Raw genomic sequence first — 15,666 nt, forward strand, 5'->3', positions numbered from 1 at the left:
AGTGAAACATACCCTAGGATTGGTGCCAGTTTATTTGGGTTTTGGATTCTCTCATTTGACCATAACTTAAAGTCTTGGAAATGGAGAGGAGGCATACTTTGTATTTGCACAGAAGRTTTTAAATTTCTTGTGCATTCAAAAAACAGCATTATGACTTTCCCGAGAGGAATAAAAATATTGTGGGGGTAGACTAAATCTGRAATACTACCAGTTTTTAAGACAGAAAAATGTTATTGCTGACTGCCCATCATGGGGTAGCAGCAAAAGTTGATGTGATAGCATCCTCTGTGTGTTATGTTCCTGGTGACAGACCTTTTTTGGACWCTTGACTGATGGTGTTTATGTCATTCCCACTTCAGACAAGCTGCCTGAGGTTATTTTACTTTCATGTCATTGCAATTTGATGTTAATAACTGCTGAAACAGGTGTGGATTGACAGTCCTGGGGAACTGTATGATTCCCACATCAGATTCTTGTAACTGGCCTGTTAGTTTCAGACAAAATGTAAATGTTTCTTCTATGTTTAGGCAGGTTTTAGTAATTCTTACTTTGCACTTTAAAGAAAGTTTGAACGGAGAGTGAAAACTTGCTAGGTATATTTTTGGACAATGATATCAGCCCATTGTTGATCTGTTGGACATGGTAAGACTTGATAAACTTTTGTGGTATAATAAGACCCCCCAGTCCCCAGCATGAAGTAGAATACATAATTTTTAAGAATATCTATAAATCTACCCTCAAGTACTAATTTATCCACTAAATAGCATTTTCTTCCTGGAATGGCATCGTTCATTTCTGTAGGACTAATCACAGACTAAGCTGATAGCCACTTTTTTTTTTTTTTTAATAGCAGAAATTGCCATTTTTGTAAAGAAATAAAGAAAGGAAGACAAATGTCCTATGGTTACATTAGCAGTAGTATCGAGCAAAGGAAATTACTTCCTTGTAGGCTATTTTTCTTCATTTTCCCATGCACTCTCCATTTTTCAAACAAGTCATCTGAGTTCTGTTTCTGTATGAAAACTACATTCTAAGGCAGCATTTCATAAGGGAAACTTTGCTTCTTGCTGCTTTAATGGACAAGACTTTAATGGACAGTAACATCAATATGATAAATCTTTTTCAATGCTGTTATTGCCTTCAAAAAGATTGACTTAACATTGTACATGTTTATATTATAGAGAGGACAATAGAGAGACTGGCAGCTGAGTGCTGGCTATTCAAGCTGAATCTTTGTGTCAGACCTGAAGAAAAAAATGGGTTATTTTCAGGAAAAYGTCAGCTTTGATATATCTCAATAAGTACAGACATACACAGCTGGCTATTTGCAAACACAGGTCATAATCAAATTAATTATCAGAACCTTGTTCTTGATAAATCTTGAATCTCTGGATAAGTGTGGCAGAAATAACAATTTTAAAAGCTATTCTTGGAATTAACTGTACTGTCCCTATGCCAACACAAGTTTAAAACAGCAGACAATGGGGAAATGAAAGTTTCTTTTTGTATTTTTTGTATTATACTTAGACCCCTTACTTATAAAAAAAAAATGCATTAACTCCAAATACCAACAGAAGAAGTTACACAGTAAGTGCATATTCTGTAATTTTAWTTTGTCTTGATTGCTGCATTATTCAGTATTTCTTTAAACAACAACAAAAAAATTATCATGTTCAAATTAAAGGTTATTAYGTCTTTAAACTGATGGTATAGTGAAAAATATGAATGCATTTTWATAGGTGGAATTAGTTCAAAAGTAAGGGTCTTAATAGTATTAAAAAGTGGCAATGACAAGAARTTTTGAAGGAACTTAAGTCACCAACATTTTTTTTCAAAGAATATTCTCAGGTTTCCTTTAATATATTTTGTCACTGCTTGAGTATCTACTATTAAATTAATAAAAATTTCAGTATATGTGTTTTTCCTTCATGACTTTCCTTTGTCTTTTAGTTCAATGATTTACACTTAAGTATTAACATAGTATTTTACCCTAGGTGAACAATTCAAAAATCTCAGTTTAAGAAAAATACTGGAAATTTTCCTTAGAAAAGTAGTATTTTTTAACACAAGGAAAAATTCTGTATATGAATCCCATATGTCATAAAATATCTTCAAATATAGCTGGTCAATAAAAAAAATAATTTTAGCAAACCAGTTGCTGTCAGAGTTGTAGCCGTTATCTGTTAATTCTATTTGAAAGCAAGTTTTAGTCTGCATACAGGCTGATTTTCTGTTCKTTTACTATAAATAGAATGTATGTCCCTTTCATTGCTTCCCAGCTATCACTTAAMAAAAATTTGCCAAATTCATGCATAGCCAATGTTAATCACTAATATATAATTACACAAAATAAGCACTATCCTTCTGTTGCTCTGAGCAAAGATATGAAATACCCGCATTGTTTTTGATTTGTATCTGAGTGTTTATGATGTGCTCTAGTAAAAGTGCCCAAAGTAACAGAGACATGGTTAGATAGCATATTTTAAATATTTATAAAATAAAGTTATTTGAATCATCAAAGGATGATATATATCCTGATAAATGACATATTTTGAGGGTCTTGATTGTGATAAGAAATTACATGCCTGAAGGCAATAGTGTTATTTGCTAGTGAAAAAAAAAAAAAAAAGGAAGAGATTAAGTTGCTTCATATATTTAATGTAGTGTGGTATAATAGCACAACAATCCTGTGGGAATCCTATAATATTTTTTCTTATTAGCTTCTAATTAAGTCTGGGTGATTTTTAGAAGAGATAAATTGGCACATTTTTCAATATTATCTTTCTTTCTTTCTTGGTGGAGAATACCAGGTCAAAGTCCCACTAATCTGAACAGGAAAGATTCTCCACTTTCATTCAGAGTAAGAATAGTTAGTTGTKTTTGTGCCTCTTACAGACATTTAGAGGTAAGAAGAGTTAAATAACTTGTAAACAACAAGATTGGGGTTTTTTTTTTTGTTAAACAACAAATGAACAAAGATGTTTTAGAAATTAAGAAACTAACCTTTTAGGTTTATGCAGTTCGACATCAGGTAAAACAAAAAGAAGTGAGATTTTTTGATTCACACAAGTGTTTGTTATTCCCCTCTAATATTGTACACATTCTATTTCCAACTTAAATTCTTGACTGCATCATTTTATGTGGGCTACATGACAAGGGAAAGAGACCTGTCTTTAGGAGGTTCATATAAATTGAGCCTATTTTTACAAATTCAATAAATTCCTGCTTGTAGTGATGGAGGTGGATGTCCCAGAGTTGAAAGCACTGGAGCAGGAGAGGTCGGCATTTTGGGGTTTATCTCAGCCTGGAGGCATCCAGCTGTGCAGGGAGCCAGTGGTGCTGGGAGATGGAAAGATCTGTGGGATTGTGCCGTGTGAGCACAGAMGGTAAATGGGGAAGAGCATGAAGGTATTAGGATTCAGAATGTGCGTGGTTAAGGCCACACAGAAAATGCTCCCTAAGTTAGGAGTCTGAAAACAATCCCACCTGTAGCCTTAGAGATCTAGGGGATCTAGAGGATTTCTAAGGACAGTTGAATTGAAATTTGTCCATAGATCTGTTTCATTGCCCCTCACTGTTTTTCTGTAGAATAYGTTCTGTATAATGAGCTCTTTTAAGCTGTAAGGAGCAGAAAAAAAAACAGCTTTACTATGACAAATTCCTATCTGTAACACAATTTGCCAATATTATTTCATCATTGTTATTATAACAACAAACTCACTTATCATCCTATGGCATCACCTTTTTCCAGGACGGTGGTCAGAGTAGGTACAGCACCAGTGTAATCACCTGGGAACTGAAACAGAAATGACATATAACCTCAGGCATGGCCTAAAACTCAGATCAGCTGCAGGAAAATGTTGCCAATAACAAGTTTACATATTTATTTCCAGTGATATTTCTTAGGCAACAAATAGTTCCTAATTAAGGTCTCCAATCTCTTTGTATTGTATCTCACCTCATGACGTTAGTATAGCAGCATTTTATAATTGAATAACAGTAAAGATAAAAATGCAAGTATTTTGATTTTATTTACAGCTGTGAAAGCAGGCTTTAYAATTTATCATTCAGACCAGGAATTCAGTTATCTTAAAAGGAAAATAAATTTTTCAATGACAAGTACCAGTTACGACTAAAAACTCTGCATTTACCACCAATAAATCTAAACTACTTGCATTAAAGAGAACAATTTTGCTGACACTTTTTTATGACTTGGTTTCACTGTAATATTTCTTCTGTTTCAATATATGCATGTAATCAAAATAAAGAAGTAACTGAGATATCTCTGTTTTCTGATGTGGTACCTGTCATTCTTAAAGATTGYTACCATGACATGTTTATGTACTGTAAATTATAATAAATAATTTTTTGAATCATAAATAACATTTCATTTGTTATCCAGAATCACAAGGCATTCTGTAAACGTTTTGCAAAGAATGGTGAATTGCTTTATAGATGCACATGGCAAAAGGAGAATCGAGGCTTTGCTTTTGAAAGGTAATTCACCTGCTTCTAAAGAAGGTTTCACATGTCCATCAAGGAAAATGTTGAAGGCAATTCCCTGCAAGGTAGCAATAGCTATCAGGATGCATTAGGCAGAACTAACTCTCAYGCTACCTTCACATCCTTGACCTTCCAGGCACATCTGTAGATAATGTTGATWCTTCTGACAGCAGACACAAATCCTCACAGTTCTGTGGGAAGATATTTCAGCTCTACATTGAAACTGTATTTCCCATTGCATTAAGTCAATCATATTTTTAAGAAAGAATTTTTGAGTTATGCAACAGTACAAGGCATGTTATAGCCCACACTTTGCAAAATATAGCCATGATCTCATAATGCCCATACTAAGGTGAGTTTCCTCTGTATGGCAACTGGAGAATGGTTTGATCTGGGTTTAATGAAGGAGATCATCAGTGTCTGGCAGCAATGAGGCAGCAGCTTAAATTAACCTGCCAGTCGAACACTCTAAAATGTGGTTTCTGGATTCAAACTTGCAAAATCTAGATCTTCCTGTAAAAGGGAGAGGCAGGTGAATTGAGGAGACAAGAGAAAGACACATGGAAGAAACAGCTTCCTAGAAGCTGTTTGCTTGTTTGTTTACAAAAATACCTGCTGGAAATTTGGTGTGAGAATGCATATAAATTGAATTTGTTGCTCTTACATGAGTGCCGTTTTGAATATATATTGATGTTAAGCTGGACTCACGGAATTACCAGTGTATTTCACTTTCTCCCCAGATATTTGTAATTTTAGAAAGGCTAGGTTAATATTTGTTTACCATCATCTCATTCTACATTTTCAGTACATGCCCTTTCAGTCCAGGTGCAAGTACAACAACAAAAAAAAAGTAATATAATGCAGATTTGGTAAAATACATAAAATGTTATATCCTGGCCACACTCCAGGAAAAATTGCAGGCTTYATATAGAACTATGCATTCTGTCAGCATAAGTATTGTTCTGTGACACAGTTTAGACAGAAAAGAAGGGAAAAGAAGGAAACATGGGAGCCCTTGCCTAGATTTGCAGTGTCACCTTTGTGCTACCACCTTTCCCCATTGACTGTCCCGTGTTTATCTGTCACTGGAAGCAGATGTTGGGCAGCTCAGTGGAACCTCTCTTACCTGTGTGCCATGCCCTGCTCCCTCACCCCACCCACAATGCTGCCAGAACAGGGCAGCGTGTCTTGGGGTCCAGTTCCACCATCGATCTCCCTGGCATGAAACCCTCTCTGTGGGACAGTGTGATTTATAAGGCATGGCTTTGGTTCAAAAGATCTYACAGGTATCCAAGGAAATGGCAAAGACTGAAGGAGAGGAAGAGAAAATTCACAGGMTATTTCTTCATGCATGAATAGAGTAATTTTGGAAGTAGGCTTTTTAACAAACTCATCTTGTTTCTTTTAAAAGCTGTAAAGTTTTTCGCTGTCTAGAGATGAACTTATTCTGTCCTTACTTCCATCAGGGAGGCTGTATCTGTAGCTGTGTTGAAAATACTGTGTGCTGTTACCTCAATATTTTCTTCTCTCATACAGAACTAAATTTCATCAGGRTGTTACTGACATAATATTCTTCCTCTTACCACCAGAAGATGAGGACGTTATGAGAAGACCAACTTTGGGGATCTGTGTCCTGAGACACAGACTGAAAAAAAAGCAGGGAGGGTTAAGGGATACCACTCTCCTCACAATACTCTGAAAAAGCCCCCCAAATTCTTTTGGCAACAACCACTTTGGCTCTCAAAAAATCTCAAAATAGACTATTATTTGAAGTGTTTGTCTGGTAACTTAGTCAGCTGACAGCCAGAATTACTCAGGAATTACCTGTTCCCAAATTATTCAAGACACTTGAAGGTACTTCACTATTATTCAAGACACTAAGGAGGGTACCCAAAGTGCTTGGAGATGTGGAACTGTGTGCCTGTCTCACTTTCTGGTCCAGCAAATATTTCTGTCATGTGAGATCTATGTCTAACCAGGCAAGAATTTGAGAACTGTAACAATTAGGCCTAGAAGACTTTTTCTCAGATAAAAAATGTCATTAATTTCAGTGAGTCATCAGCACTAAGTGCTTTGGGGCTTGCTTGCAGTATTTTTCTCTCTCCAAATTTCAGCACGACACTGGAGAAATTGTCACAAAATTATTTTCCAGATGYCCCCAAAAAAGGACTGAAAAAACTGTGGCAGTTTAATGTGAGCTCTTCTAGATTCCTGGAGTCACTAACTGCTAAAGATGATCAGATACAGACTGCCYATGACCATGGATGGTCAGTGAGTGYCTGGTGCTGAGCCTGCTCTCCAGGAARTTTCCCTTAGGTGAAGTCTTTCCTGTGAAGAGGAGACAGTCAGGGTAGTTACATGATTTTTCTTAGTTGTGGTTTCACACTGTGTTAGCTCCAACTGGAGGTGATGCTTGTTTGACCAGTGCCAGGGATTTCACAGTGTTGAGTTTGGGAAGTRGATAGGATGAAGCTGAGGTTGACTGGGAGGATGCTGTGGTGTGTGTGGGAGTTATGCCTTTTGGAATTCACGTTTTGGTGGACTGGCAGACAAGGAGCTCTTGTGTGTGCATCAATGGGATGCAGTGAAGGACTCAGAAAGGACTGGGAGGTTTTAAATCTCCGTATAAGTGTTTCAACTAATGCCCAAATTGCTCTGAGACCAAAAGAACGTGAACAGAACTGAAGAAATGAATTATTCAGACTAACTTGGCAGGCACAGTCTTCCACTACAGCAGAGAGGGAAGTTTAGCATTTGAAGACCATTTTATTGCTGCTTTTCCTTTGCTCTAAGAAAAATGCTCTTGTACTTTTAGAAACAGTACTTAGGAGCTCAGACTCACCTAAAAAGCAGTAAAGAATATTTCAGCTATTGTATATAAAGCTCGTCTAAATTACGCTTTTTCTTTCAATAAGGCCTACTAGAAATATACTGCCTTGAAAATGTATTATTCTACTTCTTTATTAACTCCACCTCCTATCCTCAAATTTGAGGATGGAAGATGCAAACTTAATAGAGTGAACCCTTTTCAAAAGTTCATCAATCAAGGCAAAGAAATTAATGTGGAACTTAACGCTAATAACTTATGTTTCAACACAAGCATGTTGTGGTAAAGCTTGTCAGYAAGAAAGTATTGATTTAATGCCACGCTTTTTTCGTAAAATGTCAATGAATGATTTTTTTTCTGTTTCCTCAGAACTAGAGGCAGAGGAGTGGTGCAAACATCTTTGCATGGAGTGTCTAGGAGCCAGGCTCAATGATATAAGTCTCGGGGAACCAGATTTGCTTGCTGCTGGAGTCCAGAGAGAACAAAATGGTAAGTAATTTTTTATTTGCTGCTAGATCAGTTCTTAGGTGATGTCCCACGTGATCTCTGCTTGTGCCTGTTGTGAGGACGTTTGCTATTTGCTAGAGGCACATCATTAGTAACTAAACATTTGGATGTGCTTTTGAAGCTCAATCATATTTTTTTTTACAAATAAAGATTAATAAATTCCATGCCAAGTAACACCTGCAGAGTTACTTTGTGTATTCGTTGTGTTCAATTTCCCTGTCATGGGAAATGATGAGCATGACCCTTGTCTTTCTGGAAATGATGGCTTCTGTGCAGAGCAATTCAGGAGCAGCTGTTGTTCTGCCTCATCTTAAGGACAGCRATGAACACACTGACACCAATTTGGACTGCAAAACATATTTGCTTTAAACTCATACCTGTCTTCTATACTGAAATCAGCATCATCTAAATGATGTCAAATATGGGTGAAAAAGGCAGTGACAGATGCTAGTCACCACTAAGCCAGAGTTGTAAATCTTCATCTAAAGGCTCTTTGGATTATACACRTGCACAGGAAGAATGGTAGTGGATGGAATAGGCAATAACAAAAGAAAATCTGTGATTACCCTGCCATTTAATTCCTATTAATGAACACAAGGGCAACACAAAATGTGCTCATTTAGTCYTCCCTAAATTACAGCTCTCAATGATTATTACTGTCTTGATGCTTTCATAAGATCCAGTAGCTTTCAACAAAGTAATAACACACACTGCCTCAATGGTCATAAAGTATCAAGCCAACTATCATTATAAACAAAATTACATAATTAAATTATAGAATGAATAGCACTGTATTTGTTATATTACATCCTTTCTCTGAACCTAATAGCACACAGCATGACATATACAGAAATCTTTAAGGAATTTTGTTCGAAAAACAGACATGTTGAAATGTGGTTTAAAAGAAGTTCAAATATTTATAAAGTTGTTTGCCTGCTATGAGAAACAGAATTCAATTTGTGGTCTCAAGCTACTTAACAAAGGGAGAGCTGCTAATGTTGTAGGGAAGTGATGAAGATCAGACACCACTCAAAGCATCCCATCTGCTATATGTTCATAGGCTGTAGGTACAAAACCCATCTGCATGCTACTGAAGAGGGAACTGTGTGAACAGGTGGAGGTCTTTCACAAATGTGAAAGGAAATAAACCTTGKAAAAAGCCTGTGATGTGAAGAGAAAAGTAGCTTGAAATTCCTCAAGCTCTTTCTGCTGTGAAGTCATGTACTTTCAAGCAGCTTTTGGGCACAGATGACAAATATTACATTTTATCATGTTCCTAAAAGAGATCCAGTCAAACACACATGACCTCCAGGAGACATATATTAGTTTTGTTGTATGAACTAGTCTTGATTCAATTGCTTTAGTCTAGAAATTAATTGCAGTGTTACCAACCAGCATATATGAACATCATTAGCATCTTTATTGTTCTAAGTAAATAAATGAAAGGAAACAAAGAGGCAAAGCATGYATTTGTTGTACAAATCACATGAATAATAATGCATGGAGGGTATCATTAGCTGTATTCTTTTAAAACAAGTGACTGAATATATATAATCCAATATTTGACGAGCATGCTCTGCTAAATCGTTAGTTACAGTATCTCTGACAAGTAATTCTGATACCTATCCTCATCCTTCCCTCATCCCCTTGATGCWCAACTTTGCATTTTAATAAGCATTTTTGAAATTCAAAGTTGTCTTGTTCAGAAGCAAAGCGAATTCTGTTGTGGGTGTCTTTTAATCAACTTGGAAGGAGGAAAAAGTGCAGAGATTCTTACTGTGGGTATGAAATCTGGGCTTTTGTTCATTTATCTGTGCTGTAGGAACCTGCACTCAAATTCCTGAAGCCATTTTTTTCAGTAAAATCAGTTGAGTGGAGCCGTGCCTTCAGTTTACACTGGTTCTCTTATTCTGCACACCTGGCAGTGTCATTCCCCACATGACAGTGTTACTGAAAAAGTGACTAGTTGAAGGGTGGAATCTTTTGGTGAGCTATAAAAAAAGATTTCCTGAAATGTTTAAAATTTGATAAAATACCTCTTTGGACTTAGAAAAAACTAGCCTAATAAGGAGAGTTTTTTTTCATGACCTGCTTTACATTTTCCAAGAGCTAATATATATAATATGCAATGTTCTTTATCTGTTCAACTACTTGCCCATTCTTGTTCTTAAAGGATGTTTCCATGAGGAAAGGGTGTTCACCAAAAGCATAAAATAAATAAATTGGCTGTCTCTTGATGAAAAAAAAACCAACTTTTTGATGTGTAGATTTGTTGTTTTCTTCCTGCATGTGACCACTGACGCCACTACCTTCAGTTTGCAACTTTTGAAATATTGTCTTAGTTGTTATTGCATATGCCCTAGGATTATTCAAATTTCTACATGCTACTTATAGTTTTTTCATACACAGAGAATCACATTTCATAAAATACTTGGCAAGGGAAATACATGTGGTTTCTGTCATTTGTTTAATACCTCTTTTTATGTCATCTGAGCCTGTTTGTCCTCCCACTCTCGCTCCTGTGGTTCTTCTGAGATGAGCCTTATCTTTGAGGAGGGAACACACCTGATTCCCTGTGACAGGAACGCAACAACCGGGTTTGTAAAACATCTCCAAAGGCTGGCAAAGCTACTGTGTGCAAATTTGGTGTGCAAATGCCACGGCTCAAAGCCTGTACAATCACAAGGCAGTCCTGTCACATGAGGATAAAAGTTTAAGGTACCTGAAAGAGGCATCTTCTGTCGTTCTGGGTTGGTCAGTAAGTGCCAGTGAGATGTGTTTTACTGCRKTTGYRCTGTTGCCTCCAGCTCCAAGWGATTCTGCAGTGGTGACAGCAGAAAGTGGCAAATTGTAGAGCTGCACTTCTCGTAGCAGAGAGCTCTGCTGCTGTGTTGCAGCAGGAAGGATGGAGAAGGTGCCTAAGYAACTCTTGTGCAAAGCACAGCAGTAGCAGAAATCTTCTCATTGGATTTCAGCTCCTTTATTGCTTCAAGAAGTATTACCGCAAGTCTTGCTGTGTAAACTCTACTGCAGAAAATGACTATTAGGTGGTTTTCTTTGCAAATTTAAGGCTCATAGCTAATGGCTGCTTAGCTTGGAATGGTATGCAAATTCCAATAAAAGTGAGATATGAAATTAAGCTTCTGTTGCTCTCCAACCATTTYACCTTCCCTCTCCTGCAAGTCTAAGTGATTTGTTGGTGTAGCTCAGCCCTATAGCAGCAACCTTGTTTCTGTTTAAATTTCTTTTCACTTATTTCTGTTTAAGTTTCTTTTCACACTGAGCATGGTCTCTTATTATTTATGAATGCCCTTTTAGATTATTTGCTAAAGAATTAAAATAMAATATGAAAGCAAAAGCTGTAGAGGCCTCACTTCAAGATCTTATTCAGTTAATTAATTTAGTGTAATGCATATCATTATATGCAATGATAAATAATAATACACAGTTATAACTCCAGGAAAGAAAATCTGGGCTAAGTTGGATCTGATTGGACACCGCTGACAAGTTTTCTAAGCAATATGCCATGATTTTTACATACACATTTCATAATCCTTAGGTTTCTCGAGCTGCTGCTAGATCAAGAAATTATGAATGTTGACTTCCCTTGGAAAAATTGGAAGCTCCCTTTCCAGCTCTCAATGCATTTGGAAGCATTCGCAATACACCYCAAAACATAATGACAGAAACAAACAGTTGGGGCTTTGGTGATTTTATATCTAGATTTTTTCTGTGTTCACAATGGGTAGTGTGTCCAATTTAAAAGATGTCACCCAAATTGACAGTATATAATCACAGACTATATTTACTGTGAAAAGGAAATCATAATATTCAAGATAATATTGGTAAAAAAAGCATTATCTGTAGACTATTAATAAATTCATTCTTTACGAGTAGGTATACCTGGTGAAGATTCTATTCCTATGTGTTTTGATTACTAAATAATAGCACTAAAATAGTTGAATACTTGTGCCAAATCATTTTCTATTAAACTTTACTTGCACTAAACCATTTTCTGTTACACTTTCCTTGTAAACCTGATGTAAAACCTGAAGAAAATGGGCAAATATTAAAATGAAAATTTTTAAACTGAAGAATCCTTTGCTGCTGTATCTTATTTACTGTTAACTATTGTGCCTGTGATATCAATATGAGGCTTTTTTATTATGTGTTTTGAGCTTTCAATTTTTTTTTTAATTTGACTCCATCATAAACCTAGGCTTTTATTTTCAAAGTCTGGAAAAGTTTGAAAGATAATTGAATTTTTGCTTTTCCTCCCTGCCTAATATTTAAATTAGTATTTCATAAAATTAATTCCTTTGTAAGGTTTTTCTTCTTTCATAACATTGCTTTTACCTTCCTTTTTTTTTTATTTAAAAACCTTCCACAGCAGCAGCAATCTTGCTTCCTGGATTTTAATTGCAAGAAACTCATTAATTCTTGTTAGTAAAAATGTAGCTTTTCATAGTGAACAACGTCCTTGAATCCTCAGAAGAGGATTATGAGACATTTCTTTGTGCTACATATTGAGATTACAAACTACAACCAAAGCAGAGTGACTTTATAATTACATTCACAAAGCTGACTTGTTTTAGGGCATTTTCTAGGGTCTGTAGAATCTCTGTAATTTAATACATAAAAGCACTTTGCATGGTTTTTTATTCATCTTCTGTTATCCTTAATCCATTTTTATACAATAGGTTTGTTTGTTGGGTTTTTTTTTTAATAAATGAAACACAGGTTTATTCAGAAAAGTAAGGTGTTCACGGTTTTAATGTTAATYCAGTGAGACTTCAAGTTCTTCTCTACCTTACTGCTTTCCAGTGAAACAATTTAAAATATTTGCTTACCTTTATACTTTTATTGAGATGCTTACATTTTTAATGGAGGCAAAGCAGAATATTTATAGGCAAAGGAAAAAAATTGATTCTAAAGTCCTGGTTCCTTGCTGTGTAAAGCAGAAGAGAAACATTCTAATAAACTTGAGATTTGAATAAACACAGAATTCTGTMCCTTCAGGACTTTAAGATCTCTCACCATGTAAAAATTAGCCATAGGTGGTCAGCAGCAGAAGTCTCATAGGTGAAAGATTATCTTTCATGTATAAACTGAATATTTGCTTTCAAAACCTCTGCTTATTTACATAGGTGCCATCAACCTGACTGTGTCCTTCTATAAGTAACTTTTTACCCATCATTAAATCTGAAATTAAACCAAGCATCTGGATTGCAAGATTGCAATGTCATSTGGTCGGTTTTCCGGCTGGGATGAYTTCACCAAAGGAATCCAGTGGTAAAATGGCAGGATCAGGATCACTGGGYTCCAGTCATTTTGCTTCCCCAGTACAGCTGGAAGGCTGAGAGCATTTCAGAGTTGCTGCCAAGTCTSCGTCTCAGTCAATATGCTCATTTTCATAAAGGCTCTTCTGCTCCTGTGCCCTGGAAAGCATTATTAAGTGTCGTATTCTTGCCAAAGCTCGAATGCTGAACACCTTTACATGCACTAAGTGTATGATGAAGCATTGCTCTGCTTATTCAAGGAGATGGCAAAGAGCAGTCGCATTTAGTGAAATAATAAGTGTAGCAATCTATCAGCATTTCCTTCTCATCCTGGCTTCTCCACTCCCTGGACTTTGCTCTCACCAATTTTAGAGAAGGATGGAGGATAGGGATCCTGAATGATGAGGAATTGCACCAGTTCAGTCTCAGCCTTATCTTGTCCAACAACATCATGTCTACTTGCTTGGTTTCTTCCATCTCTCTGCCCTCTGGGTCCCTTATTAACTTCTATTTGCTTAGAACTGTTATTATCTCATCCTACTCCTATGCAGATGGTATCTGAACCAAAGAAAAGCTTAATAATCTATTTGATGTCATTCAGAAGCTCTGGAGTCAGAATTCGGCTGGGATTCTCAAATCTGGCCTGTGATGAATATTTGTTTTTGCCTGGATAAGTGTAAGGGCAAAACAGTCCACTAAAGGTGAAATGACTGTACTACCATAAGCTAGATACCTTCTCAAATATTTTCTGAAATGAAAAAATTGGAGTCTGCATGCTAATTAATAAGACCATTTAATAGTATCTAGTCCTCAGTTTCCCACTACTCAAAAGTATAGTTTTTATTCCAAAAGCAAATATATCTGTTCTCAGTCTTCTCCAGCACATATGTTTGTGCACTTGTTTTTCTTGCCAATTTGATTCAGTTCCAAGGGTGCTACGTTTTGCCCTGCAGCTGATGTTCACTTTAATCAGACATACTTCCTTTAATCCGTGACATCTCACCTTAGACACTGACCTCCCATGCAAAGTCAGCAAATGTCTCCTGACAGTTTGAGGATACCATATGTCCTGAATGCCCTTCAYGCAATAATACCCTCAAACACATCAGAGAACTTGAGCATTTCATGAGTATCCTGGTAACACCTAAACCAAGTTGAAACATTSTGTGCCTTCCACACAACAGTTTAATGTTTACTTCAAAAAATAATTGTACCTTTTCATTCTCTCTGCTGTCTGAGGCAGAGAACTGCCTCAGACAGGTTCTGTCAGTGAACACAGAGAAAATTTTCATTCCCATGCACCAACCCCATCCCCCCATGGCTACATTCTGTTATTTTCTGTAATGCAGGAGAGAAAGAGCTGACAGGCCAGTTACTGTGTTTTTGTTTCAAATAGAGGAGGGAAGCAGCAATAAGTGACAGCATGGCAGTGCAAAACTGGAGTCTAATAAATGATAAAAGCACACCTGCACAGTTATGAGGAATTTCTGCATGACASTCCCAATGACACATGGATCCTGAAAGGGCAGATATATATATATAATTCCAGTGCAAAATAAAAGTTACCTTGTTCACCACCATTCCCTTCCCAGTGCAGTGATTGACCCCTTTTTCTCCCATGTGTGAGTCYTTCCATTTACTTTAGGAGGCATTACATTAGACCTGTGCCCCATGCACTCCTCTGAGCATTGGGGAAATTCTTTMCAGTGATCTCAGCAGCCTCTGCTAATCTATTTGTGCTGTGTGTCACAAGACTTCTACAAAATGTTTGGAGTTTCACACATGGGATCCTAGTCATAAAATTAAACTTTTAGGGCTAATACTCATTAGTGTGACTAATGAGAGCTAGAGCCTGGGAGAAGAGGTTGTGACTGAATGAATCAATTGGGGAGTCATTAATAGGACAAAATTAAATTGACTGAAACAGAACAACACTGGGCATGACAAGTTTACTTACAGCTATGCAGCAATTTTTATTGCTCACCCAGCAGTTCCTCGCTTTCTCTAATTCCTCAAATTTTTGCTGCTTTATTCACGCGCACACACACACACACACACACACACACACACACACACACACACACACACACACACACTCTTAAAACATGTTTTATATTAACTCACTTGCAATATTTTAATTGTTTTGTCAAAAACATGTATATTGAATGTTTAAAAAATGGAGACATAATGTCTGTGACACTGAATTTCAAACAAAATGGAAGCTAATTTTTACTGTTGCAATACATTTCTCTCACTTAAATTAAATTCATTCCTAATTTTTATGAGGACACTGTGAGAAAATTCATTTCAAATTGTAGATTAAATATATTCCCTACCAAACACTTCTTTCTTKATCAAGTAATTGGAGGCAATTTTCCTATCAGTTGTTCCTAAAGAACATTTTCCCAGTATTGTTATTGAATAAGCATTGCTCATGCTCATATTTTAAACTGTTCTTACATTTTTTTGTCAACACCCTTMAGGCAGTAGCACTGAGATTTTGCATTTCTACCTGTTTCAAAAATGAAAGAAATCTGTGAGAGAGAATTG

The 15,666-nt window shown here is 36.4% G+C and overlaps 1 protein-coding gene across 1 annotated transcript in view; it reads left to right on the top strand.

Moving 5' to 3' along the window:
• Positions 1-15,666, top strand: part of DOK6 (docking protein 6) — a 235,673-nt gene that overhangs the window by 136,101 nt on the left and 83,906 nt on the right. Inside the window, exon 4 of the mRNA XM_057378150.1 lies at positions 7,700-7,819. Within this exon, the coding sequence (XP_057234133.1) occupies positions 7,700-7,819 (120 nt within the window). The remainder of the gene's footprint in view (positions 1-7,699; positions 7,820-15,666) is intronic.

Source organism: Malurus melanocephalus, unplaced genomic scaffold, assembly GCF_030028575.1.
Source record: "Malurus melanocephalus ecotype Western Australia unplaced genomic scaffold, MMel_1.1 scaffold_342, whole genome shotgun sequence".
Classification (NCBI taxonomy): Eukaryota; Metazoa; Chordata; class Aves; order Passeriformes; family Maluridae; genus Malurus; species Malurus melanocephalus.